The sequence below is a fragment of the Rousettus aegyptiacus genome, unplaced genomic scaffold (assembly GCF_014176215.1).
Source record: "Rousettus aegyptiacus isolate mRouAeg1 unplaced genomic scaffold, mRouAeg1.p scaffold_m13_p_4, whole genome shotgun sequence".
NCBI classification, from domain to species: Eukaryota; Metazoa; Chordata; class Mammalia; order Chiroptera; family Pteropodidae; genus Rousettus; species Rousettus aegyptiacus.
Genome location: NW_023416307.1, coordinates 39,857,007 through 39,884,936, shown reverse-complemented (window position 1 = coordinate 39,884,936; position 27,930 = coordinate 39,857,007). Strand labels below are relative to the sequence as shown.

Sequence of the window (27,930 nt, the reverse complement as noted above, 5' to 3'; positions counted from 1 at the left end):
GTGGGTGGTGGCTTCATGAATTTGTCAGAAAATTATTTCTTGTATATGGAAATTAAGCAAATGAAAAAACAGCAATTAGCTCTAGAAAAAACAAAATGTATAAGACAGTGTAATCATAGCAATGCAGGGCACATAAAGAACCAGAAATTAGTGAGCAATACAAAAAGTCAAAATAATGTCAATAAATGAATATTTATTAAATCCCAAATTGTGATATAACAATATTGGGGGGGGGGGTATGCTATGGAGAGGCAAAGTGGGTATGTGTCTAGGTCTGTGTGTGCAAGGAGCACTTTTAAGAGTTTTATCTTTATATGCCACAAATAATGGCCAAAATTTAAATTCAAGAAAGAATACAACAGAGAAACATAGTGCTAATAATGGAAGAAACAGCTTATGATTTAAAAATGGAAAACTACTTTAGGTGTGAAACAAAGTAGGGCTCTTGTTTGGAATAAGCCTTGTAATAGTTTGCTTTATTAGTCTTTGTACATGTACTGCTGTGATAAAATAACGAATTAGAAAAACAAAATAAAAGGATCATTTACCTGTCCAAGCTCTTCATTCAGATCGGAAGTATTGACTTGAGCTTTCTGATCTGATTCTTCATGATAGAGATCAAGATCCCAGCCAATAAAAAATGACCCAAGAAATTTCTGCATTTCGACTGTCACATATAATGAAATTGGAATGATGAAATTGTAGAGTACCAAAAAGGCAAGGAAGTCTGAAATAAATCTCAGAATCTAGAAAAAAAAAATGATTGTTTGATAAAAGAGAATTTCTTCATTGTTATTGAAGAAAATTATTAGAAAGTTTCATGTCTAAAAAGGACATTTAGCTATATTGAATTCTCTTTTTAATATATTTCCTTTGGTGCTTTAATTGTTCATTAGACTCTCAAATAAAGTAGAAAAAAGTTAAATTCAAATGACTTAATTTGTTACTTTTCAGAAGCTACCAAAAAACGTGGTGTGATGGAAGTTGCTTTTGGCAAAATTATAACCTCTGGAATATACTTACCATTTTGCTCCTACCCTTCAAGTTCATAGATAACTAAATATTGACAGTAATTTTTAAAAAATTATAAAATAATTGCTAGGCTAGAACTGCTAGAATTTAAAACTCTTAATTACAGATTATACAGGAATAGCCTACTTAATGGCATAGCAGTGCCACATTTTAAGATGCATTCTGTGAAAGGTAAAAATACCTAATTATGAATGATACTGAAAATATGTTCCTGTGATTATCTGCTTTGTGGTCTCTTGAGATCCAAATTTTAATCTAAAGTAAAATTTGTAGAACAATTATTTACCAAAATTGCAGGTTAAATTCTCTTGGTAGTTCATATTTAATCAGTTTAAATCTTTATAAGACATAATTTGTGTTATTTCATACCATCAATAGACTGACATGACAGTAAGACTCCTCGAATTGACAAAATTAAAAACAAATCAACTTACTATATTTCAGTTGTAACATACAGTAAGTGGAATAAAAAAGTGAATTTCTAGTATTCAAGGGGAATGCCAATATAGACGATTTAAATTTTTGTGATCTCTTATAACTATTCAAGGCATGCCACAGAAAACATAATTGCTTATACCCTAAATTGCAAAAAGCACACCAGTACAAACATGCTGGCTAATATGCAATGTCCTTTTCTCACCCTTCAGCACTTGATCTCAGTCAAAAGGCTGAGAAGCAGTTTGTCACCCTTCAGTAGTAGCAATTTTAGAAGATCACAGTGGTCACTCTTATCAGAAGTCACTACCAAAGCATTAATTGGGCTAAAGAATAAAGTTTCCTTTACAGCAGTCAAGAACACCATAAAATACCTTACTACTATTTCTCTGATGTTCTGTTTTTTGGTTATACCAAGGTTCATCCCATTTTTCTTCAGCTTCCCATGTGTATTTCAAGATAGTACTGATGATGGCTTCAGATATAAGTATTATTAGATAAATTATCAAAAATGTATTCATTGACCTGAAACGAGAAAAAGAGAATAAAAAACATCAATTACGTGTTACTATATACAGTTTGGAAATATTGGTACTACATAAGATATAAAAATATATAAAATATTATGGCAGCCCCATAAAGGACACAGTCTTTGTTTTTAAGAAGTGACCATTCAATAGAATCTATTTACTAGCAATAAAATAACCAACACGTGAGATTACAGCCTTTTTACTATAGTTACATTATTGCTCAAAATGTTAATAGTAATGATAGTTTTGGCCAGTAATTTTTACATAAGTAATTATTCTAATAAATTTTTGAATATTTTCAGGACCCATCTAATTTTAAGTGTAAACATAACTAACATTTATATAGCAATAAGATTTTATAAACTTTTGGCTCATCCACTAACTTGTCTAAGCTCTATGGGGAAGAGATAACATCCTTTTTAATGATGAAGACCAAAGTACGAAAATCATTCTGTAAATTTCCCCAAATCACACAAATCAGGAATTAACTTTAAAATCCCTCTGCTTTTCACCAGGCAAGCTTAATATTACATCTTCAATTTCTTTCATCGACATTTTGTAATTTTTAGTATTCAGATCCTACATGTATTTTCTTAGCTGTACATCCAGGTATTTCATTTTTGGGGAATGACTGCATATGGTATTGTTTTTCATTTCAGTTTGTTATTGGTGTTTCTTTTCTAATCTAAGTATTCAGTGCTGTGATGGTTAATTTTACGTGTCAATGTGACTGAGCTAAGGGAGGCACAGGTAGCTAACACACAGTCATTTGGGCTAATTTCTATAACAATCTCATCTTATATAAACCTATATATAACCTACTGGTCTGTTCCCCTTTAGCTGCATACTATGAAATCTAACACTGTATTTTCACTAACTTCTAGATATTTTTTTAAATTTTCTTTGAGATTTCCTCTCTGACCCACAGATTTAGAAGTAAGAGATCTAGTTGCTCCAAATCCTTACTTGGAGCAACATTGGAACATTTAGTCTTTCTAATTTTCGCCATTCCAATACAGTCACATTGGTATCTCTATAGCTTTACTTTGTACCTCTCTCATGATGTTATACACTTTTTCATGTGCTTATTGGCTATTTGTATATTTTCTTTGTAAAGTGTCTGCTCTAGCCTTTTACCCATTTTCTCCTCACTGGGCTAATTTTTTTATTATGGATTTACAGGAGTTTTTAATATATTATTCTATATTCTGAATACAAGTCCTTTATCAGATGTTTTATGAATATTGTCTCCCAGTTTGCAGCTTGCTTGTTCACTTCCTTAACTGAGTAATCTGATGAGTTTTTAATTTTGTGCAAATATAGTTTATCAATTTTTTTTTCTTTTATGGTTATTGCTTTTTGTATCCTAAGAAACATTTACCTATCCTCAGGTTATGAATAGATCTTCCTAAGTTTTCTTCTGAAAGTTTTATAGTTTTAGCTTTTATGCTTAGATCTATGATCCATCTTGAAAACCTTTTTGGTGTATGGTGTGAGATGGAAGTTGAGATTTATTATTTTTTCCCCATATGGATAGCCAACTGTTGTTAAATTACCTGTTGAAAAGATGATCATTTTCTTCATAGAATTTAGTTGCTTTGTTTGAAAATCAATTGACCATTTATGAATGGGTCTGTTTCTCAACACTATTTTTTTCCATTGAATTATATTCTATGCTAATACCATACTATACTTATTGTAGCTTTATATTAAGCTTTAAAGTCAGATAATGTAAATTCTCCTTTTCCTAAGAGATTGTTTTCATTATGTACTTTGCAGATACATTTTGGCTATTGCATTTCAATATTTATTTTAGAATTACCTTGTCAAATACTACAAAAAATGCTTGCTGGGATTTTAATTAGGATTGAAAGAATCTACACATCAACTGACAGCTTAATAATACTAAGCCTGCCAATCTATTAATGTGATTTCTCCATTTATTTTGGTCTTTAATATCTCTTGCCATATTTTACAGAGTTCATTATAGAGGTCCTGCACAAGTTTTAAAAAATTTATTTCTAAATATTTTATGCTTTTTGACACTACTATAAAATAAAACTTTATAAAACTTAATTTTCCTACTGGTTTCTACTATTATATAAAGACAATTTTAAAAAATTAACCTTGTACCCTGAAACCTTGCTAAACTCACTTATTAATTCTAATAGTTTTCTTTTGTTGTTGAATGTTTATGCTATCTATATGAAAAATCATGCATCTTCCAACAGGGACAATTTTACTTCTTACTTTCTAATATTAATGCTTTTTATTTCTTGGTTTTATGGCACTGAATAAAGCTCCTAGGATAATGCTGAAAAGTGGTGAGACTGGATATTGTGGATAGAGGCCCTTTACAAGATATGTGCTTTGCAAATATTTTCTTCTATCTATGGCTTGTCTTTTAATTTTTCTAACAGTCTTTTGAAATGCAGAAGTTTTTAATTTTGATAAAGTTTAATATATCAATTTTGGGTTTTGTTTTTGGTTTATTTTTTATATGTTTCCTATCTAAGAAATCTTTCTTTAATCCAAGCTCACAAATATTTTTTCCCTTGTTTTACAGATTTAGCTCTTATGTTTTAAGTCTTATATTTTCAGTTAGTTTTTATATATGATGGGAGGTAAGGGTCAAGGGTCAGTTTTTGGAACATGGATGTCTATTTGGTCCTGTATCATGTGTTAAAAAGATTATCCTTTTGTGTGGAGATGTTTTTATATTAAATCTTTTTGATAGACACAGAGCTATTTAGATTTTGTTTCATCTTGTGTCAACTTCTATAAATTGTATTTTCAAAAAGTTTGTCCATTTCATCTAAGTTGAAAAATATAGTGACATAAAGTTGTTCATAATAGTTCTTTATCTGTAAAGTGACCACAATAGGATCTATAGGAATAGCCTAATATTGGTAATTTTTTAACATTTCTCTCCTACCACTTCTATTTTTCACCATTAATCCCTCAATCTATGTATTTATCAATTTTATTAATAATTTCAAAGGACCAACTTTTGGCTTTGCTAATTTTATTTGTATTCTACTCTATTGGTTCCAGCTCATATCTTTAATATTTCTTCTCTTTTTTTCTCACACTGGGTTTAATTGCTCCTTTTTTTTAGCTTCTTAAGGCAGAAACTTAAATGACTGATTTTAAGCTTTTCTTCTTCTCATATATAAACATTCATAGCTAGAAATTTCCCTCTAACCTAGGCTTTACCTTGAGTCCACAAATTTTGATATGTTGATTTAAATTATCATCCTATTTTTTCCTCTAATTTTGGAAATTTTAAGTTATTATTTTTTCAAATACTTTTATTCTGCCTCTTTTCTTTTTTTGGGGGGGGGGCTCAATTAGACTTATGCTAGATAACTTAATATTGTCCCACATGGCTTTGAAACTGTTCATTTTTCTTCAATCTTTTTTCTCTGTACTTCGAACTGAATAATTTTTTATTGCTCTTTCAAGTTCATTGACAATTTCTTCTTCTTTCTACAATCTAGTGTTGAGCCTGTCTAATAACATTTAATTTCAGTAATTACATTTTTCAACTCAAGAATTTCCACTGAATTCTTTTTTATAGTTTCCATTTCTCTGCTGCGATTTCTCATATGTTCATTCACATCTTCCCTAGGCCCTTAAAAATATTTATAGTATCTGCTTTGAAGTCTTTGTCTGCTAATTGCAAGATCTAGATCATTACAGAGACAGTTTTTATTGAGGGCTTTCTTCTTTGAGTACAAGTTACATTTTCTTCAAGTCTGCTTATTTTTGATTACATAGTAGATATCATAAATAATACACTGTTAGAGACTGCATTCTTTTATGTTCCTCAGAAGAGTATGGATTTTCATTCCAGCACAAAGTTAACTTGGCTAGGCTCAAATACCAAAAATACTGTTTCCACTGCAATAGGCAACAGCAAAATTATCCATTCAGTTCTTTCAGTTTTCTGGTACATACTATTTTACTGCGAAGACCACTGAGGTTTCCCCTGCACATGTATAGTTTTCATAGTTAGCCAAGGATTGGACATAATTTCTGTACAGGTTTTAGAGTTTATGTCCTTCTATGGCTCCAGGAGCTTATATGAGTTTCCCCTCCCTAGCTGCTCTTCCCTTGTCCTCTGATATCTAAATCCTGTAAAGCCTCAGGCTCTCTGATGCCCTATGTAGAATAGGAATTGAGGCATGCCCTCAGGCAAAAAGCTACATTCAAATCTTTCCCCTTGCTGATGCCATCTTTCAAGAGTAGACTGCCAGTTTTCATCTTTTTTGGTCATTCTCCAGTGCTTTCAAAGTTATTTAAAAAAACATTTTATCTAGATTTATCATTATCTGCAGGAGGGTTAATCTGATTAAGTGATTTCATTATTACCCAATAATATTTATTTAAAGTCATAACTTAGCATATGCCAAACATTTTGTATGCTGCATGCATACAAAAATCCCTATCCTCAAAGATATCTATACATATACATATATTTATGTATTAAATATATTTTATACACATTTTATATATATATAAATAATGTGTATATCCATAGCTATATTTACATGCAAATAAATGAAAAAAGACAGCTTTCTTACTTTTCTACTGCAGATCGTTTCTGGGACTTGCTCTTGTAATTTAATGCCATCTTTGTTTCCATTCCAGTGTATACAGCAACACCTGCAAAACAAAACAGTCTTTTAAAATAATCCCCTAGCTTGTTTCACAAGACGAATACTCACTAGCATAAAAGCATCTAAAAAACTGTATTTTCTGATGGTCGTTATAATTTGGTTTTTCCTTAATTTTTTATTTTTATTTTTTGAATTTGTAAAAGGCTTTCCTAAATCCAATTTTGGGGAACACCAGTCACTCAACCTGCTGGATGGACATGGCATGGGGATTCTGTTCCTGAGTTATAACAGATATCTGAATAAAAGAGGTACCATTTGAGTTGGAATTGATGGAAGAAAAGGATTTGGAAAGATAAAAATGGCAGGGAAGGCCATTCTAGATAAAGCAAACAGTGTTAACAAAGACAGAAATGGAAAAGCACTTTCCGTTAGGTTGGAACAACAAATTAGAATCAGAGTTTGTAAGTCCCTGAATGCCAGAATCAGGAGTCTAGATCTAATTTCATAAGCATTAGAGTGATAACATGGAAATCTATCAGAGTAAATAAACACATAGAAAATGCTATTTAAAAATTTTGTACCTACGTGGATGTCTTTGAGTGAAGAATGACAGTAATAATGGGACTTAGACTGGGGAGGGAATGAAATTAGAGAAGACCAGCCTTATAAAAAACTTTGGAGTTAGACCTTGGTTTAAATGCTCACCCTGTCCCTTATTAGTCTGGCATCCCTGGGCAAGTTATTTCATTTCCCTGACTCTCAATTTCCTCATCCAAAAAACAAAAAACAAAAAAAAACCCTCAAAGATGTGTTGAGACTTATATGACAAATTAACAAAATGCCTAGAAGCTGATAATTAATAAATGTATATACCCACTTCTAAATAGTAAGATTTGAGAAGCAGTGTAGGATTCATCATGCTCTCTTTTTAAAGATTTGTCCTAAAATTTTCACCATTAGAATTATTCCTGGGTTGGGCCCAGTTAGTATTTGGATGGGAGACCACCTAGGAAGACCAGGTGCTGTAGGCGTTGAAAAAAAAAAGAATTGTTTCTTAAAGGCAGGAATTATAACTCAAGTGACAAAGAGCATTAAAATTATAGAAATGTCAAAAATCAGCCAGAATGATACCATAGCGAGAGGTGGTTCTGAGGCATAGCAGACATATCTAAAGGCATTCAAATACACATTTTCTTTTAAAAGCATGAAAGCTATTACTGCTAAGGAGATGTGTTTAAACAAAGCATTGCATGAGAGGGTCTAAAAGCCTTGGCTATTTTCTCTAGCTTTTGGCATCAGAAATTATAGTTTTTTAAAAAATTGTGGTAAAATATATGTAACATACCATTTTAATCATTTAAAAACTTACAATTCAGTGGCACTTAGTGTATTCAAAATGTTGTGCAATCATCCTCACTACCTAACTTAAGAACATTTTTATCACCCTCAAAGAAAATCCTGTACCTATTATAAGCATCTTTCCCCATTGTCCTCTACTCCCTAGCCCACTGATCTACTGTCTATGAATATACCTATTCTGGGTACTTCAAGCAAATGGGATCATATAATATGTGACATTTTGTGTCTGGCTTCTTTCACTAAGCATAATGTTTTCAAGGTTTACCCATGTTGTAGTATGCATCAACAAATCATTTTTTGATGAGTAAATTTTCCATTATATGGAAATCTTATTTATACATGCATTATAAACTATTTAAATAGTGTGCTATGAACATTCTTGTACAAGTCTTTGTTTGAACACCTATTTTCAATTCTTTTGGGAATATATCTGAGTAGAGTTGCTGTGTCACAGCAGCTGCAACATTTACAGTCACTAGCAGTATATGAAGGTTCTTGTTTCTTCGTATCTTCGCCAACACTCATCATTTTCCATTTTTTTTAAGTATACAAATTTTTTTTTAAATCAGAGAGCCTAATACTAAGAGACAAGATATAGGAAAGAAAAAACGAGGAAAAGGACTTCGAAAGTTATAAACATTCAGTGAATAACATAAGGTAGCCAGTATATGAAGGGACATTCCTGAAATGAGAAGTACTGGTTGACAGTTAATGGTTATTATCAACTTCACAATTTGCCTATAGTTGACTCAGAGCACAATAAATTGCTAATTAATTAATTACTAGATCTCCAATACAAGAGTACTATTTATTCATCCTTTTGATCCAGTCAGTATATGTTCCAATAGTACATGGTATATAGTTATAGGTAAACAAGAATTTGTTGAATGAATGAATCAGCAGTTATATTCACCAAGAAATTATACAGGTGGTTTACTGTACCATGATGCCAGATTATACTAGTTCTCATCTACCACTAATAGAAGTGTCAGAATTATCTTCTTAGCATTCAGTTCCACAAATATACACAACTAAAATATAAGAGCAAGATTCTAGTCTATTACTAAAAACATAAAGATTAACAACAAAAATACAACACAAAATTATATTAATACTATCTTTGTAAGATAATTGTCATAGGCAACATTTAAAAAAGTAATAAATTATCCAACTAAAAGACCAAAAAAATTGTGCTTTTAAAAATATTTCATATAAAGCATCAATAGGAATCCATAATTCAAAATTTTCAATAGATACAAACCAAAAATTTCTTTTGTGTTTTTTAATCTGGCTCCACGAAGCAAGAGACTCTCTGGCCCCAGAGGTCTAGGGAGGAGAAAAAAAGCAGTGAATATATTAATAAGTCAATTAAATTCTAAAATGACATCATCAGCAGAATATACTTAAGGTGTAGTTACAACACTGCTTTCGTATAAAACCAAAATCTCAGCTACTACAAAGCTGTCTAGGTCAATCATGATGTTAGTTATCATAACAAAAATACCTACTTTAGCTTTTCAGTCACTTTAAGATCAGTGGCTCAGAAGTAAGATTATGCTGGTAAATAAATTCACAAAGCCACTAGTTTAAAAAATTTTAAACATAAAACACAACAAAATAAAAGATTAAGCAATGATTTAAAAATACTTAACAGTATGAAATTTTAAAATTTTGAGCAAAATTAACAGTTTTTGAAGAAAATACAGAATTAAAATGCAATGTAACATAAACTGTAGCATGATTTGTGTGTAGATGTGTAAGTTCTGCACAATTAAAATTATAATGGATTATAAAACATAACATAGTAAGTGAGTTAGTACTTAGCTAGGCAAGACTGACACTACAACTTGACTACTTGCATTGCATACTTCTTGGAGCACGGGTCTTCTTGCTGTTTGAATTGCTCTCCATAAAGGAGATATAAAACGAGAAGGAATAACTAGAAAGGAAATTGTATTTTCTTAGTGATAGCAAAATGATAAGAATCTATTACGGATAACTAAAAAAGCCTTAATTTTGTTGATATTCCTTATGCTTTCCTGAAATATACATTGAGTTAACCAAATCAAACAGAATCTGAACCAATTCTGAAGATCTCTGCAATCTCAAACATTCTAAATAATCCAATGAACAAAGGGGGTCAGGTGTTTGGAACATGGTTAACAAGTACGGTTATATTAACTAGTCATATCTGAAGCACACTCCATGGATAGTCTAAAATTAATCAATCAGGAACCATAAAACAGCTCTTTTTCATGTGGTGTTGATTCCAACAGTGAATAGAAAAACTCTTAGCTGACACTGGCATATACAATTGGAATATGATATAAAGTTTCAAATTAAAAGGTAATTCATGAGCAAACTGTGGCTGCTTCAGGAAAGAACATGGCTCATTTTCTAAACCATTCTAGGGGTTGAGGTAACATAACTGATCTTTTCCTTTACCAGCCACAATATATTAATGCGATTCACACTACGTATTCACACATGTAATCCCACAATATTGCTATAGATATCAAAATGAAACCTAGTCAAAGTTATTCAAGCAGGGGTCCTACACTTAAAAAGACCTTGTTACAGAGTTTATTGAACATGCTTCTACATTACTATTTATTAAAAATGTGAATCAGTGCCGATGCATGATATTTTCGGTGACTTATCTTGAGGATTTCATTAAAAAAAAAATGCTCAACTCTTTGTGTCAGTGACTTATTTCACGCAGCCAATTTAATTGAATGTCTCCACAGAAGTTCAAAGGATGATTCTAAGATGATTCTAAATTTGGCTTTGTGGTCATGAGTAACAATGTAACCTCATCCTATCAGCAAACTTTTGAAATGACCCAAAACCTTTCACGTAGGTGCCAGAAATTAACCTGAATGAATATTGAGGGAAAATACCCAACCAACCAACCAAACAACAAAAAAAAAAACAATGAGAAAAGTAAATAAGAGATTCTGAATTGGCTACTAAATACTCCATTTTGTGCTGAATGATTTGAAATGAAAAAAGACCGTAACATTTATACCTGTTAAACATTATACAAGACATTTTCTGTACTCACTTTAAGTGTGGTAGGTAAGGATTTGAACAAGAACAGCTATGTTTCCTTTTATGTTACTACCTAATATTACTGGAAAAAGAAATATAAGTATACAAATAATCTTATAAATCATTTTGATATCATTTCATTGAATGTTTCATTCTCATATGCTGCTACTATAAATTACTAGAAGATGAAGTGCTAAATGCTTTTAAATGAGTCCTTTTCCATGATATACTGCTTACTACCTAATATCTCTTTAACTTTATTCTTACCTTACAATTTCTTCCATTTGTTGAGTTATTATCATTCGTCCCATGAATCTATCAAAGAATTCACCATGTTACAAAAAAACCAATGATATATTACTTATGATATCAATAGGTACTTTAAGGTACTTCTTACAATAGGTACTTCTTACACATGGAACAAACCATTTGTATATATAAGTGGTCCAATATTCATTAGAAATTTTAAAAATAAATTCTAATCAGTCATTAAGCTTTAAAAATTTAAATTTTCTTGCTATCTCCGCTCCGACTATGAATGAGATAATAAATAAAAAAAATTGTCAAATGTTTTATATATTACTATCATATTTCATCATTATGAGAATTTATAATTGCTACACAAAGATGTATACATTATTTAGCCAACAATGAATACTCATATTTCATCGCAATTTACTAAATATAAAGTTTCCTGTGACTAGAATTGTTTATTTACTTATTCATGTATTCATTCACCCAGCAAATATTCATTGAGCAACTACTATGTGTGAGTTAAGGAGTAGGAATAGAGCATTAAACAAAAACCTATCAGTGAAGTCCAGAGTTTCTTTAACTTTCGGTTGCCTGAAGTCTAGACTAAATGGCTGGCCTGTTGGGAATGCATTTTCATAGCCTAGACTTTTAGTTCCGATTTCTACCAAAACAGCGCCATAGCACAGAGTCAATTAAGTGCACACTTACTTTCTACTACAGTGAGAAGTAAATTCTGAGTTTAAGCAAATTCTAGACAGAGCTTCATGTTAATCATTTAACTAGGCAAAGAAATTGTGAGCATTTCCTTCCAAATGTCCCTATTATTCTTCCTGTTCCCAGGTCACAGATGCTTTATTCCTTTGGGTGACTTTTTTTATTTTTTATTTTGCTAATCTCTTACTTCTGCTTTCTTCAACTCCCTGTATCAGGGAGACGCAGTGTTATTTTTATTAACTCCACCAAATGAAATTTTATTTAAGCTTTGGTTCCAGTTTCAGCTTGGATTTAGCGTCAAAGAACCAATTCAGCTGGTGTCTCTCTGGACATCTTTCAGAGACGATATGTGATCACTCTTTTGATTTTCCTGAGCTTAATTCAAACAAGAGAACTGTTTTACTTCATTTTATCTGTCCTGTTATCCTTGATTCTAAGGCCCTTCTCGTTGGTATATGCTAGTTCCATGGTGGATTAATTCATCTTGCACTTTCTTTAGTCCTTTCTCCAAACCCACACTTCGATTTGTTTCAAAGAGAAAACAGTTTTATTACCCTCTTTTCTGGTAAAGACTATATATACTCAAACACACACATACATTTTATAAAATGATTCAGACAATATAAAAAGATATCAAAAGGAAAATAACCATCACTGGTAATCCCACTGCTCAAATACATACATTTTATAAAATGATTCAGACAATATAAAAAGATATCAAAAGGAAAATAACCATCACTGGTAATCCCACTGCTCAAATACAAATACTGCTAATATTTTAGGATATGTTTTCCAGGCTTTTTTCCATGCACATATAAATACATATCATAAAAACAAAACCAGAATCACACCATAAACACTGTTGGTAACACCTCTCCCCACTTAACATGTCCTCCCCAAAACATAGATATACATAATTATTTTTATATCACACATAATATTGCATTTTTAGGTTACCATAGGATTTATTTAAATAACTCACTACTGATAGTTTATGTTTTTTTCCAACTTATAGTCTAAACAGTGCAGCCCTGAACAACCTTATGTACAGTAGCATTTCATTATTTTGTTAGGAAAAACTCCTAGAAGTGGAAGTGCTAAGTCAAAGTCTAAAAAATTAAGAGGTGGAAAGAACTCTTAGAATTATAGGAGCAAAGGAGCCAAAGAAAAAGAAAATGGAGAATATCGTGAAATAGGCACCTACCAAAGGCTGCTCCTAAACAAAAGGCTCTCCTAGTTTTCATTTCTTCCAGTGGTTTGGCAGAGTTCATTTCTTACCATACTCTAGCCAATCTCAATAAGCTATTAAAATTCCTTAAAAAGTAATAATGTAATCCCACTTAATAAAGATGTAATTAGGAAGGAATTAAAAATGTTTGAGGGGGAAGAATGAATAAATAAATAGAAAAATATTTAGTCTTTCTAATAAAGAATTAAAACTAGAGTTTTAAAACTTTACTATTATCTACAAAATTAGTAAAAAATTGTAAACTATAATATTTAATACTAGTAAAATTCTGAAACAATAAAAAAACCTCATAAACTTATACTTGGCTCATGGCAATAAAAATTAGTTCAATGCTTTTGTAAAGTGTCAGTATATTTATTAAAGCTAAATTCTATTAGGGCTTTAATCCAATAATTGCTTTTCTGCAGTTCTGTCTGTTCTTAGAGAATAATCCAGCATTAGATTATAAACTCTAGGACGAAGGAGTTACCCCATTTCTTTATTGTTGTATTCTCAATTTTAGCATATGTGCTGCCGTATTAGCACAGTATTCTCAGTGTCTAGCGCTATGCCTCGATTATTGATGGCACTCAAAATCTGATGAATAAATGGGCAATAAGTATATTTACACGTCCTTTGATCTATAGTAAATTGAAACCTTATCATTCATCCATTCATTCAAAAGATATCTATTGAGTGTCTACTATGTGCCTGGTACAATTTAAGTACTTCAATTTGATAGTAAAGTAAACTACACACACAAATCTTGTTTGCATATACCACAGACAAATCAATAAGAGAAAATTTAAGTGTATAAAATTAAGTACATAAAAATATTTGTCTTTCAGCTGTGAACAAATATAAAGGAAGGGCTCTTATTTACCAGATCTGTCCTAAGTATTTGGGATACAGCAGTGAACAAAACACACAATGCCTGCCTCTGAGTTTGACTGTAGTTGGAAAGAGATAATGAGCAACAAACATAATAAATAAGTAAATTACATAGTATACTAGGAGGTATTATGTGTTATAAAAAAGAAAAGCAGACTAGGGTAAGATGGATTAGATTGCAGTATTAAATAGTCAAAGAACGCCTCACTGAGGAGATTTAAGCATAAACTAGAACGTAGTAAAAGAGTTAGACAAGGAACGGTTAGTGAAAAGGTGGGAATGGATATGGCATGTTCAAGAGAAAGGAGGCCGGTGTAGCTGGAGGGTGAACAAGAGGGAGATGGGTCAGAAATTAGGTCACAGAGGAAAAGCTGGGGACAGGGACAATCAGTAAGGTCTTACACACTGTCAAAAGATAAGGGTTTTAACTTGGAGTGAAATGGAAAAGCCATTGCAGGGTTCAAGCAGAAAAATGACATAATCTGACTTACATTTTAAAAGGATCACTCTGGTTGTGTTGTGAGAACAGACTGCAAAGAAGAGTAAAAATAGAAAAACTGGTAAGGATGCCTTTAATAGCAGTAAAACCAGGCATGAGAGCTGGTTTAGACCAAATTAGTAGCAGTGAAACTGGTGAAAGATGGTCAAATGTTGGATGTATTTTGAAGGTATGGTGTTCTGATGGATTGGGATGAGATGTGAAGAAGAGAGGAAAGGTTAGCAGAGAGGGGATGTAACTCCAAAGTTTTGGGCCTAAACCACTGGAAGCGTGGTCTACAGCCATGCTACCCTCAACAAGCCCGATCCTGTCTGATCTCGGAAGCTAAGCAGGGTCAGGCCTGGTTAGTACTTGGATGGAAGACCACCTAGGAAGACCAGGTGCTATAGGCGTAAAAAAAAAATTTAAAAACAAATAAATAAGGGATTGTAAGCTGACAAGGTCCTTGCAATCTGTGAGGTCAACCGAGGGTTACCTCGCTCAAAATAACAACAACAACAATAATAATAGTAATAATAAACAATCGGAAGCGTGGACTGTCATCAACTGAGATAGGAAAGGCTGTTGGCATAAAACATTTTGGAGGGAAGATCAGGAATTCAGTTGTTCAACATGATTAATTTGAGATATCTACTAAATGTCTAAGTGGAATTGTAGAATAGATAGTTGGATATAAAAGTCTGGAATTTAGGAAAGAAGTCTGAGATGAAGATATAAATCCGGGTGTTAGAATGTAGATGGTCTTTAAGGCCATCAGCTTGAATGAGATTACCAAAGGAGTTGAGTGTAGAAAGTGAAAGGTATAGGTAGGGAAAGAAAGAGGAAAGAGGACAATACTGGGTCATTCTAACATTAAGAAGTCCAGAAGAAGAGAAATCAGTGAGAGAGACTGAGGAGGAGGACTGGTGAAGTAGGAGGAAAACCAAGAAAGTGTCTTGGAAACCGAGTGAACTAACTGTATCAAAGAAGAGAAATAATGAACTATCCAACCACTGGATTTTGAATTGGTGAACTTATTTGCAATAAAGAGCCATGCAATATTTGTAATAGCAAAACAATGAGAGTTAGGCACTGAAATATTAGGGAATGGTTATGTTCTAGTACATTCATTTAGACTATTTTGCAGCCATTAAAAATGATCATTAAGAATACTATGCAGTAAGATGAAAAATGCTTTTTTAAAATCACAAAAGTAATCCACATTCTTTCAAGAAGTATTGGAAAATATAGAGAAAAGTAGCTGAAATCCTGCCACCAAGAAACAACTAACATTCTACCATGTAATTCTGTTTTTCTTTCTCTATTTTTTTATCCTACTACTTAACTAACTATCAAACACATAGACATACACATTTTTTAATACAATTGAGATATGAGAACTATACCTCTATTTCTTATTTAACATTATATTTCAGTATGTTCCTATGTCATTAAATTCTTTGAAAACATCATTTTTGTAATCTACAGATTTGCCTCACATACCTATGTAAGTAAGCATTCTCCTACATGGACATTTAAAATGCGTTCACTATTTCCTTTACATAGAACATACAGTAAAGTGGAAAAATGCAATTTTACATACATAACATGTTTACAGTTATGAGCTGCTCAAGGACAGAAACTATGCTAGTTCATCTTATTTTTCACCTATTCAATGAGCACAGAGATCCTCAACAATAACTTATTGAATGAATGAATAAATAAAAACAGCAAAAAATTTAAGCAGTGGTATCATTATGAGTTATCGTTCCATTACAAAAGTCTTCTGTGGTAGTTACATATATGTTTAAAACAAAATATATACTTTCGATAAGTAACAGGAAAAGAGAAAATAAAGAGGAACACATTATTTCCTATTAAAAAGTTTTAACTTTCCCCCATCTCCAAGATAATAAAAAACCACCAACACATTAGTCATACTTAATCTCATATTAATCTTATGCCTGCTTAATGCTCCATCATTTTCTAGTTTTTAATTTTTTGATAACTCACTATTGAAATGAGAATATATAGCAATATAGAAATCTTAAGTACTAAATACTTTATAGTTAAATCTTATAGTTTAAATGCTCTTTACAGTTTGTTGGAAAACTCTATATCTCATTTGACTGATGAAAATGCAGATTTTCATAACATCGCATAGAGAATACCCCATGATAAATAGTACGTGGATCCAGAATAAAGATAGATATGTAAGAGATTTGGAAAAGCTAAGGAGTAACGATAAGATTTGAAATATTTCAACCAGTAGAAGGAGATACTTCACATGACAAGAAGCTGAGGGTGATTTTTTTTCACGATGTAGTTGTAATTTATATTCTATCACCAGTTATTGAGTAATAATGAATTTAGTATCGTACTTACGTCTTTAATGATAAAAATTTGTTTCTATTTCATAGCCCACAATAATTAGCATATCACTGGAAGATCATTTATGTTGTATTTAGTAAATTGTAATGTTAAAAGGAGTTGGTTCCTAGTAAACACAAAGACAGCTCTTTGCCTTCATGGAACATGCACAAGTGCACATGCGCACACACACGATTGCTTTCTTCTAAGTAAATAAACTTACTGCACCTATAATAACTATTATAAAGTTCACTATTATAGTTATAAAGACAGTTCGTATCAAAGTAAAAGCTAATGGGAGGGAAAGTTTAAATAAAAGCATTGGTTTTGAATTAATTCTGGCAAATTCTACTTTTAGCCTTTTTCCCCTTAACTGATCTCCCCAATCCCCTTCCCCACAATAATGTCTTCAATAAGCTAAAGATTTCATTGTATATTTATGATTGTAAAAATGAGATCTGTAAACAGGCCTTAAAATGAATATGTTGAATAGCACACCTGTACAAGTCTGCTTCTGGTTGCTGACATTCTATCACGGCTATAAGAGAGTCCAAATTGGCAACTGTTTGTAATACTGCTGTTTCTGGAACTGCCACATGGGTCTTAAAAAAAAAAAAAGGAGAAGTTAAAAAAAAAGATTAAATTGCAGTTTCAAGATCCAAATGGGACCCTATATATCACCTATTTCAAATCTCCCTTATCTAAAAAAAAGTATTAAATATTAAAAATATTAAAATACTTAATTTTTCCTGAAAACATTTCCCATTTTTCCTTAATGTGACTTGACTACACCATATGGGGCTACACTTCAAATAAATACATAATAACATCATTTCTAAAACTTAATAATTTTTCAAAGTTTCAGTAATTTAAAAACTTTCTCCTTTATCAGGTGAAACTCTGTTACCTTATCCAAAGGAAATGTCAATTATTTTGTTCACCAAAAGGCACACTCAAACATACATATACAAACCTTCAGGTTAGTTTCTCCATCTAAACTAGCAGTTGTAATGTGACAAGAACCATCAAGTCGATCCGAAGACAACAGCACCAAATCTGCAGGGAAAATTTCATCTTTGGCTATTCGAACAATATCACCCACCTATGAAGAATTTTGGGGAAAAGTGAATATACTGATTTTAAAAGGCAAGGACTTATTTTGTTGAATTTGAAACAAATGATCTTCCACAGTATTTTAATGTAGAAAAAATGACTTTTAACTAAAATATAATCAGGTTAGAATTTGATACTAAAATATAATTGATTTCCATTATTTACTTAATGCATACCCGAATGTTTTTTGATCTAGTTTTTACAAGGCCACCACTTCGAACAACATAAACAGGAGCTCCATTTACTTCATTATCTGAGTTATGCCGTAACCAATCTTCATATCCCTGTATCAATAGAATAAAAAAAAGTACCCTTTTTAATATAATTAGAAGATATCTTTATTAAATGAGAAAAAAAAAACCAAAACTTTCCCAAAACATTTCATTCACCAGACTCACATTAGACTATTCTGATACATTCATCTGACATCCATTTGTACCAGAAATACTCTCTTCTCTTAGTTTTTATTACACACGTTCCTGGTTTTTATAGTACCTCAGTTATTTCTTCTCAATTTCTTGATGAGAGGCTCCTTCTATGTCATTTTTATGGGTCCTTTTCTCACCCTTCATTTTCTCACTAGAAGATTTCTTCTATCTCTGTGACTTCAAAAAATTCTAAAATTTGTTATCTTTAGCTCGTATGCTTCTTTTGGACTTTAAACTTGAATATCCGAGTGCATTATTAATATCTTTATTTTAACTGTTTATTTTTAATATCTACAGCACCTGGTATTCCTAGGTGGTCTCCTATCCAAGTACTAACGAGGCCCGACCTTGCTTAGCTTCCAAGATCAGACGGGATTGGGCATGTTCAGGGTGGCATGGCTGTATATCATATCTTCATTTTGATGTCTCATAAATATATCAAACATTTCAAAAATAAATTAATATTATCTCCCAAATCTGTTGCATTTCCAATGGTTTCCATCTTGATAAATGACATTACCATTTACTGAGTTGCTCATACTAAAAATCTGGGAAACTGTTTTTGATTCCTGCTTTTTTCCTAAAACCTATTCAATTAAGAAGTTCTATTGCTTCTTTGTACAGATGATATTTTAACCATAAAATATAAATTCACAGAGCATTACATACAATAGAAAAAAATTAAACAGATTTTAAAACTGAACTTGAGTTCTTTCACTTTCTTAAACAATAGACCAAAAGAATTAATTATAATTTGTATTTCAAAAACAATATGGTAGGCTATATGCGTCATCATTAGAAAGGCAAACAGACACAAGCATTTCCCAAAGAACACTTTGATTAAATGTTAAGAAGTGGCAAGTATCATGCTAAGCTAAATAAGTCAGGGCTGAGAACCATGATTTTGCTTATATGCAGATATAAAACTGAAAGCAACAAACGAACAACACAAACAAAAACTCAAAGACACAGACAACATACAGGTCAGTGGTTATCAGAGGGAAAGGGATGAAGAGGGAGTTAAATAAGGGCGAAGGGGGTCAAATGTATGTGATGGAAGGAGATTTGACTTTGGGTGGTGAACACACAATACAGATAATGTAGTACCAAATTGTACACTGGAAACCTATGTAATTTATTAACCAACATCAACCCCAATAAATTTAATAGTAACAAAAGTGGCAATTTTTTTTAAGTGGAAAAGACTTCTTGTGCTATTTGAAAGAAAATTCAAGAACTCAGTACAGTGCAAGAACAGATAAAGAAATAATATCTGATAACATTAAGTGATAAAAGTAAAGTACAGAATGTGTTGTGTTCTCTGTTCTCATTTGTGAAAAAAATATGCTTGCCATGTGAACACTCTGTGCAGATATATAGACTAATATACAAATAATGGCTTCCTCAGGGGAAGAAAACTAGGAGACTGGGTGTTAGGAGTATAAGAGAGTTCTACTGTATGCTATTTTGTACTTTCCCATTTTTTAAAATATGTACATTACCTGAAAAAATGTTGCAACACTATAAAATATAACGCAAATATTAAAGATTGCTTTGAAGGTCTTTTTCTTTCAGAGAGAAACCTTTCAGGAAAGCATTCTTAAGATACTTAAATTATGTTGGGCCCATTTAAGATGTGGTATGTTAATTTTAAAGAAATTTAACTGAAGGTCAAAAAAATCTTTTCTGAAACTTCTTTTATAGTCAGTTATACAGAGATGTATACTTCCTTTTATAGTCAGATGACAATGACAGCAGAGCAATAATAATAAAAACACTATCTTTTTAAATACGAGTTCACAAATTTTAATTCATCCTACATATTACTGCCAGATTAATCTTTCCAAAATATTGTTTGAATTCACAATTCCGTTCAAACCCCCCTTAATAACTCTCAATCCTTGGAACAAACAATTACCCAGCCTGCTAAACTCACCAACCTACATTTCCTTTTAGTACTTTCCTATACAGGGTCAAACATTAGCCAGACATATCATTCCCCAAAACAGGTCTTGCCTTCTCTTGTATTTGAGCCTTTGCTCAAATTGTTTTGTTACATCACCTTCTTCCCCAATTGTCATTTTACCTATATTCTAAGTCTCATCTCTTAAAGTTTCTTCCACGAAACATTCCTTTGTCATCTGAAGTGTTCCACCCTTTCTCTGAACACCTACAGATCACAGGCTCTTACACACCTAGAGATCATGGGCTCTTACTACCTTATTTGACTATAGATATTTTTGTGTTTGGTCTTACCTTTTTCACTTTATAGGTTTTATGCTCAAAGAAGGCAAAGACTATGATGTTAACCAGAGCCCTATTACAGAACTAGAGAGAAAACTTAATATACAAAAATGGTTTAGAGAAGTTAAAAAAAACAAAAAACTTACAACTTTACTCAATTAAAATATAAATAACTGATAAAATAGACTTTCCTATTTTGATAAAAGTGCAAAGGACAAAGGCAGACTAAAAGGGGAGAAAAGAAAAAAAGATTGAAACACGGCAACTTTCATTGCTAAGTTTTTCCAAATTTGTTGTACTGATCTATAGTCATGCGCATACAAATCTGAACAATATATTCTAGTTACGTTGTGTGTTATTAAATGAGCACAACTTAGGAATAGCTGTTGCAGAAAAGAAAACTGAGTCCTGAAATTGTAAAGGGAGAAAATCCTTATATATCAAGACTTCTCTTTGAAAATTATATGACCTTTCATGTTTCTCCTTTTGCTTTAGTTGTCGTCAAAAAGCTCTCGTGTAAATACAGTACTTAACCATAATAACCACACTAACCCAAGTTTGAGGTATAATCTTGCTGCTTCCTACCTTTAGATTCTGTCTTTTTACTTCACCCATTTTGGAAGGAGACAGGATGTCAATAATTGTTGTTGTTGTTATGTTAAACTCTCTCATTTTGCATTAAATTCGCCAGCATTTTTTTCAACTGGGTTTATGCATCACATTCCAACTAAACAAAGTCTATATTTGGCCAAATATATATTGGGAAAAGTATGGCAACATTTACACTGCTTTAAAAAAATACTCTATTAATAGTCATTCATTCATTCATTTATCCGCCAAGCAAATTATTTATTGAAGGTCCAATAAGTGTACAACCTTGTTGTGGTCACCAGAAATAAATTGTTTTATAAACCAAAGTCTCAAAAAAATAAATAAATAAAAGGTAATGACAAATGATACGAAGAAAAAAGACCAGAGCAGGAAATGAGCGAGTGACATGGTCAGGAAAAGTCTACACCATCCAAGTGGAAATGTTGCACAGTTGTACATGTACATCAGGAGTTTGGGTAATGGCTTCATAATACATATAAATCTGAGAACCATCAACATATAAATGGCACTTTAAAGTCACTACACTGGATGAAACCACCTAAGAGGAAACTACTTATAAAAAAATAGGCCCAAGGGATAAATATGTATTATTTGATAAAATAAGTAAAAATGTAATTGTATGAAGGGATTTGGAAGCTACTGACTTACATAAGTCTCCAAGACAATAGTGAAGAAAGAGAAATCAAATTCAGTGAGAACAGTAGCATGATATTCTGTTACCCTAGATACATAATGTAATTATTAACCTATACATTCCTCTTATCCTTCTTATGTACGGAATAAAGAATACATTACATCCCAGGATTATAAAATGTTGTCAGTTTTATTTCCATGGCATTTTAAATCTTATCTCTAAATCTTATAAAATGGAAATTGATCATATTTATACAAGAAAATCAAATTAACTCTCTTTCAGGTGGAAGGGATCATTTCTGTATAATTGAGTGCTTGCCAAGATTTTTTTGAAAAGTGGTAGCTATAATAAAGACATGATATTTCTATGTATTTCTTTATTTCTTACTCAGCATGTTTATCCAAAAATACCATTTCTATATACCTATATTTTAATATCAATTCAGGATTTGGTTGAAACTATTTCCTTTACATAACAATCAACTTCATCAGAGAAAGTGGTAAAAAATAGGAAAGTACTATACAATTTTTATTCAAAATATTCATGCCAGAATATATGTTGCACTTCCCATAAATATGTCCCTTTTGAAATATCTTTCCTTTAAATATCGCTGAACTCTTTTAAAAATTATAACAATTAATTTATTTTTAAATTAATTTGTACATATAAAATGCTTGTTTCTGGATCCTTCCTGGATATATAAAAAGAACAGTATATTTTAATAATGGTAATCATACCATAAGTCACCAGGTATCTGAAATATAGAGTAGCTTAACTCAATTTCACCATATGTAATATCAAAAAAATTTTGCTTTCTTATGGAAATTATTTTCACAACAATAAATTTTACTTGGGAGTGGACATATTAAGAAACTTATGAGTGATGAGGGAAAAAAGAATAGAAAGTATTTCATACCTGCTTTATGGCAGTTACTGTTATCACAAAGAACAATGGAAGTCCACTGGTAATTGGACTGGTAGGTGTATCAATCATAAGCTAGATTTAAAAAAAAGAACACAGAGTATTATGTTTTTATATGGTACACATCACACTATTAACATCTAAAACCTCAGATGTATTGGGAATTCTGGGAATACTATACAAAATGTATATCATGGGTCAGAGTAAAAAATAATAGGAGAGACAGATTATGCAGTGAGTATAATTAAGTTCAGTTTCACAGGTTCACTTTCTTGGCTACTATATGGGGTTAGCAGTATATCTAAATCTACTGCATATTCACAAATACTGTTAGAGTGGACTCAGTTACTCTGCCTTCTTTACACTCAGAGTACTTAAATTCTTCCTCAATATTTGTCTAGGAGTGGAGTTTAACAACTGCTCAGAATCTCATTTCACTTTTCTTTGCCCATCTGATAGCTGAAAAGTCTGTCAGTTATTTTTACTCTGGGATTCAGAATAAGCTCACCATTTAGGAAGAACAAGGAATTGGACTTGGGAAAGAGTTTGTCTTCCACAAGTGATTCTGCCACATCTAGCAGAGCCAGAGGGGTAAAGCTTGGAAAATGATGCTGCAATTATGATCTAAATCATACAATCAATGAATTGCTGAAAAATATTTTTGCAGTTAATTATGTTTGGTTAGTTAGAACATAGATCTAATAACTTATTAATGTTCTTTTAGGCCCCACAGGCCAATAAATTTAGTTCTGTTCCACAGAGAAGCTGAATTCCTGACCTTAATAATTTCACAAATGCATGTGTTATATGGACATGGTTAGTATAAATTTCTCATTTTTCCAAGAAAACCAAGCTGATGTTCTACTGATTAAAAAAGTCAAAAGTTTCTTCTCTGTTCATGAAGAAAAATAAGATAATTTTTTTTAAAAAAGTAAATGTTTCCTCAAGTGTTAAAGTAATAACTTGACAAGTTTTTTTCTTTTGAAATCCCAGGTTCTACTGAGAGAAAAGTTCAAAGTTCATACAAAAATTCAATGTCACATTGAAAGAGACTGCTAAAGTATTGTCAAAAAAGAATAACCTCTTTAAAAGAACATGACCATTACTATTTTTTATATCTTGACTCATACTCAAGTTTCATAAGCCGTTCTCTTAATATTTTGATGTTAGGGGGAAAAATGTGAAATTAAGAAACTGTTGAACAGCCTATAATAAATACAGATTCAAGTTAAGAAAATGATCTTCTGGGGAAAAAAAATCTATGCTCATGAGGATACTCAAAAATTAATATTAAAAAAATGTTTTAATAAAAGTAAAATTTACATTAAAAAAAGGGAAAAATTCATTTTGTACCAACAAGGTTCCATAGGCAGAAATGTGCCAAAAATATGTGTTGTATATAAAAGGCCAAAATATTTATGTTCTGAGGAAGGCCATCTAAAAGATACTGCTATTTTCTTGGCTCTGATGGTGTTATCGGCACATCAGCGATGAAACAAATATAATTAATCTCAAAATTTATAGGCTAGTTTTTAGAAATCTAGACATGGCTTAAATCATTGTATTCATCGAATACAATGGTGAAGCTTTGTAAGAAAAAAATTGTCCTATAGCCAAATGATTTAGAATGCCGTGTAATTTTTACCTGAAGACATATTTTTAGAAATCATATCTATAACTTAATATGTAGAGTGTGATAAAGCTTACCTGAACCAAAAATATAATAAGAAAATAAAAGTTTGCCACTCTTCTGAATTGTTCAAATAAGTTTTTTGGAACAAAATTCCATACAGTATACTGAAGGAAAACAAAAAAGAGGAGAGAGCAATAAATTAATATTTAAAAATAATATACTATATGGATATAATAATAAAAAAAGTAAAATCAGAGTTACTAAGCCCTTAGACAAATTCATGTAACTCTTAATGCTACAGAAACTATCTGGTATTTAGAGTTTCAGGATTTCTATTCTACTCTTTTTTCCTTTATTTTACTATTTATTACCAATTTATTGGTTTTCTAAAATACAAACACATTAACTGATTGAATGAGTCTAAATTCTGTGCTTTCCTGTCATATATAGGAAAGACTCTAGTAGAATATTAAATAATCTGAAAATATTATAAGAAAAATAATTATGCTTAAAGATTTTTAAATTATTATATAATAATGATGAAGAAAAGTGATTAGAAGTATAACTTCTCTACAGTTATATATATGACTGTATACTTGATCTTTTTTCCTCCTAAAATCTGACATTAGAAAAACAACAGTTATAAAATTAAATCTTTTACAAAGAAGTTTAAATTTAAGATAAGCAGTTGCTATGGTAAATTAAACAAAGACATATTGTACAGCTACATGATATATAAGACACTTGAACTATAAAAGGAACAATTATGAGTTCAGTATTAAATAGAGGTGATTAAAAGCAAAAATCAATAGCTACATTAAAGATAAATTAATAGCTACATTAAAGATAAAATAAATAAAGGAATATACAAAGAAATACAAAAGAAAAGCTGTCAGTGAGAAAGAAAATGATAAAGGAGGTCATACTTGATATGAGCTTTGAGAGAAGAACATTCAACAGGCTGAAAACGGGGAGCAAATAGATGGAGAACATTTCAAGAAGGAAGGACAGCATGAACAAAGGCAGAGAGGAGGAAAGTTTACCATGGCTTTGTGGGATACAAGATAATGCAGTCTGGAAGGACTTTAAGGAAACAACAGGAATGAAAAAGCAGTATAAAGGGAATAAGAAGCTAGCTTCATTTATAGTCAGGAAAAAATTGATACTGTCTATATAAATATCTACATTCTTGAAACTGATCAAAAACATGAATTCTACGTTTCCATAAAAACAGGAAACCTAAATCTCTGCAAAAACAAAATCTACTTAAAAATTGTGTTTATCAACACAAAATTATTGTAAAGACACAGTAGTAGGAAAGTTTAACATGAATTTATTTTTTAAAAAAACAAACAATCTAGCTTGGAAGAAGTTTGAGAAAGCAGTAGTGAAATAACAAGGAAACAATAAGAGAGTAATGAGAGACAGTCTTTATGTATGTTAAGAAAAGGGTAATGTTTATTTAAATGTCTACATTTTTTAAACTATGGTCAAAAACCTAATATTGCTACAAATGAAAAATGGTTATATAAAGATATTTAATCCTAAGAGTTTTCCAGGACACTCAGCTTCCAGGAGTTAAGTGGTCTGTGAACTCTTAGCAGATATTACAAAAATTAAGATTTTAAAAAACTATTTTAAAATCTTGAAAGTGTCCAAAACACAGATAGAAACTGGAAGCGAGTTTAATTTTTAAAAAACTGCAAATGAAAGGAGTATGAATTGTCAACTATGGGTTCTTAATCTGGAGACACTAGCCAAAGTCTCACAGCTATGGCGACCAAACAGTAGGGAAAAACTACACCTTATAAACAAAATATGACCGAGATTAAAGTTCAGGGTGGGAAAATTAGCTGGAAAATTTAAGAGAAAAATACTGGCAGTGAAAGAACACAAGAAAAATGACCCAGAACAAACAATAACCGAACCAGGCTGACAGCTAAACTATACACTAAAAAGGGATGAACTGCTGATACTGATACTTGCAACGAAAAAGATGAGTCTCTCAAGAGTATTAGGTTAAGTGAAAAAAGTCAGACAAAAGACTCATACTGCATGACTGTATTTACATGAAATTCCAGAAAAGACAAAACTATAGCTACGGAAAGTAGATCAGTGGTTGTTAGTACCTAGAGGTGAGGAGGAGAGGGATTAGCTGCTAACTTTTTGGAGTGATGAATATGTTCTATATCTCGATTGTGGTGGCAGTGGTCACATCATGTTAGACATTCGTTAAAACTCAACAAATGTACACTTTAAATTGGTGAATTTATTGTACAGAAATTATACCCAAAGGTTTTTAAAAACTTAAAATTTTCAATGACTTTTATTTTTTGCATAATTTATTAAGAACTGTGTCACTAATCTATAGAGTTCTTCTATTACCCTAGATTCCGGTATTTCCCTTTCTGGTCCTCTACTTTAGAACCACTGTCCAAAATGAGAGATGTCACTAATGGGTGTGTTGCATATGTAAATAACATGAAGACTGAAAAAAGGGGGGGGGCACAGTAAAGAGATCATTGGCCTAAGAAAACATGCTTGGAAAAGATGAAATCGGGATTAGAAAGAATTCTTAATCAATGTGGAAGGGAGGGAAGAAGCAATACAAAAATACTTCTTAAGGTGGTCTATCAAGTAATAGTTATGATCTAAGGAGAACTTTACCCTTAGTCTCTTTGACTCATATCTGCTACAACTGCACTGTCCAATAAAGTAACCACCAGTCGCATGTGGCTATTGACATTTAATTTAAAATAAATTAAAATTAAGTTCCTCAGCCTAAATAGCCCTAAGTGGCTAATGGCTATCATATAAGTGTGAAAAACATTTCCATCACGAGAGAAAAGTCTATTGGACAGCATTACTCTATAATCTTCAGTTTCAAAATAAAACTAAAACATCTTAAAATTAAATTAAACAAGGAATAATATGTAGGAGTAAAGTAGTATTTTGGTACTATAAAATGCTTACCAAAGAGCAATAAAACTGGAAGAAGTCAGGCTTTAAACTCATACAGAACTGAGATCAAACTCCAATCTTATCACTTACTAGTATGCGACCCTGTGTTAATTATTTCCCACCACTTCAACTGAAGAAACTGATACAAAATGAGTATAACAGCACTCTGTAAAGACATCTCAGAGTTGTTGTAAGAATTAAATGATATGAGAAGTACTTAATACAATGCCTGGTACATAGTATAAATATTAGTTCCTCAGTTTAACTGCAACTAAGGATAATCTTTGGCAAGTTGGCTATCCGATATCAGCAATTAGCAACTCCTTTTATTTTACAGTTCACAATTTTGGTTAAGATAAATCTACCAACCATCATTTCCTTGAATTTTTAAGGTTATAAATGTATACTGGAATACACA

At 31.5% G+C, this 27,930-nt stretch overlaps 1 protein-coding gene and 2 pseudogenes across 3 annotated transcripts in view; 1 reads left to right on the top strand and 2 right to left on the bottom strand.

The window, feature by feature from the left end:
- Window positions 1-27,930, bottom strand: part of ATP11B (ATPase phospholipid transporting 11B (putative)) — a 102,689-nt gene that overhangs the window by 57,137 nt on the left and 17,622 nt on the right. For all 3 annotated transcript variants that reach the window (XM_036219934.1, XM_036219935.1, XM_036219933.1), the window contains exons 3-12: window positions 24,626-24,715; window positions 22,913-22,993; window positions 18,255-18,362; window positions 17,939-18,067; window positions 17,464-17,567; window positions 11,297-11,344; window positions 9,240-9,304; window positions 6,584-6,665; window positions 1,842-1,992; window positions 549-746 (exon numbers count right to left, since the gene is read on the bottom strand). In XM_036219934.1, the coding sequence (XP_036075827.1) occupies window positions 549-746; window positions 1,842-1,992; window positions 6,584-6,665; window positions 9,240-9,304; window positions 11,297-11,344; window positions 17,464-17,567; window positions 17,939-18,067; window positions 18,255-18,362; window positions 22,913-22,993; window positions 24,626-24,715 (1,056 nt within the window). The remainder of the gene's footprint in view (window positions 1-548; window positions 747-1,841; window positions 1,993-6,583; window positions 6,666-9,239; window positions 9,305-11,296; window positions 11,345-17,463; window positions 17,568-17,938; window positions 18,068-18,254; window positions 18,363-22,912; window positions 22,994-24,625; window positions 24,716-27,930) is intronic.
- On the top strand, window positions 14,890-15,008 carry LOC118602395 (annotated as a pseudogene).
- Window positions 18,795-18,913, bottom strand: LOC118602406 (annotated as a pseudogene).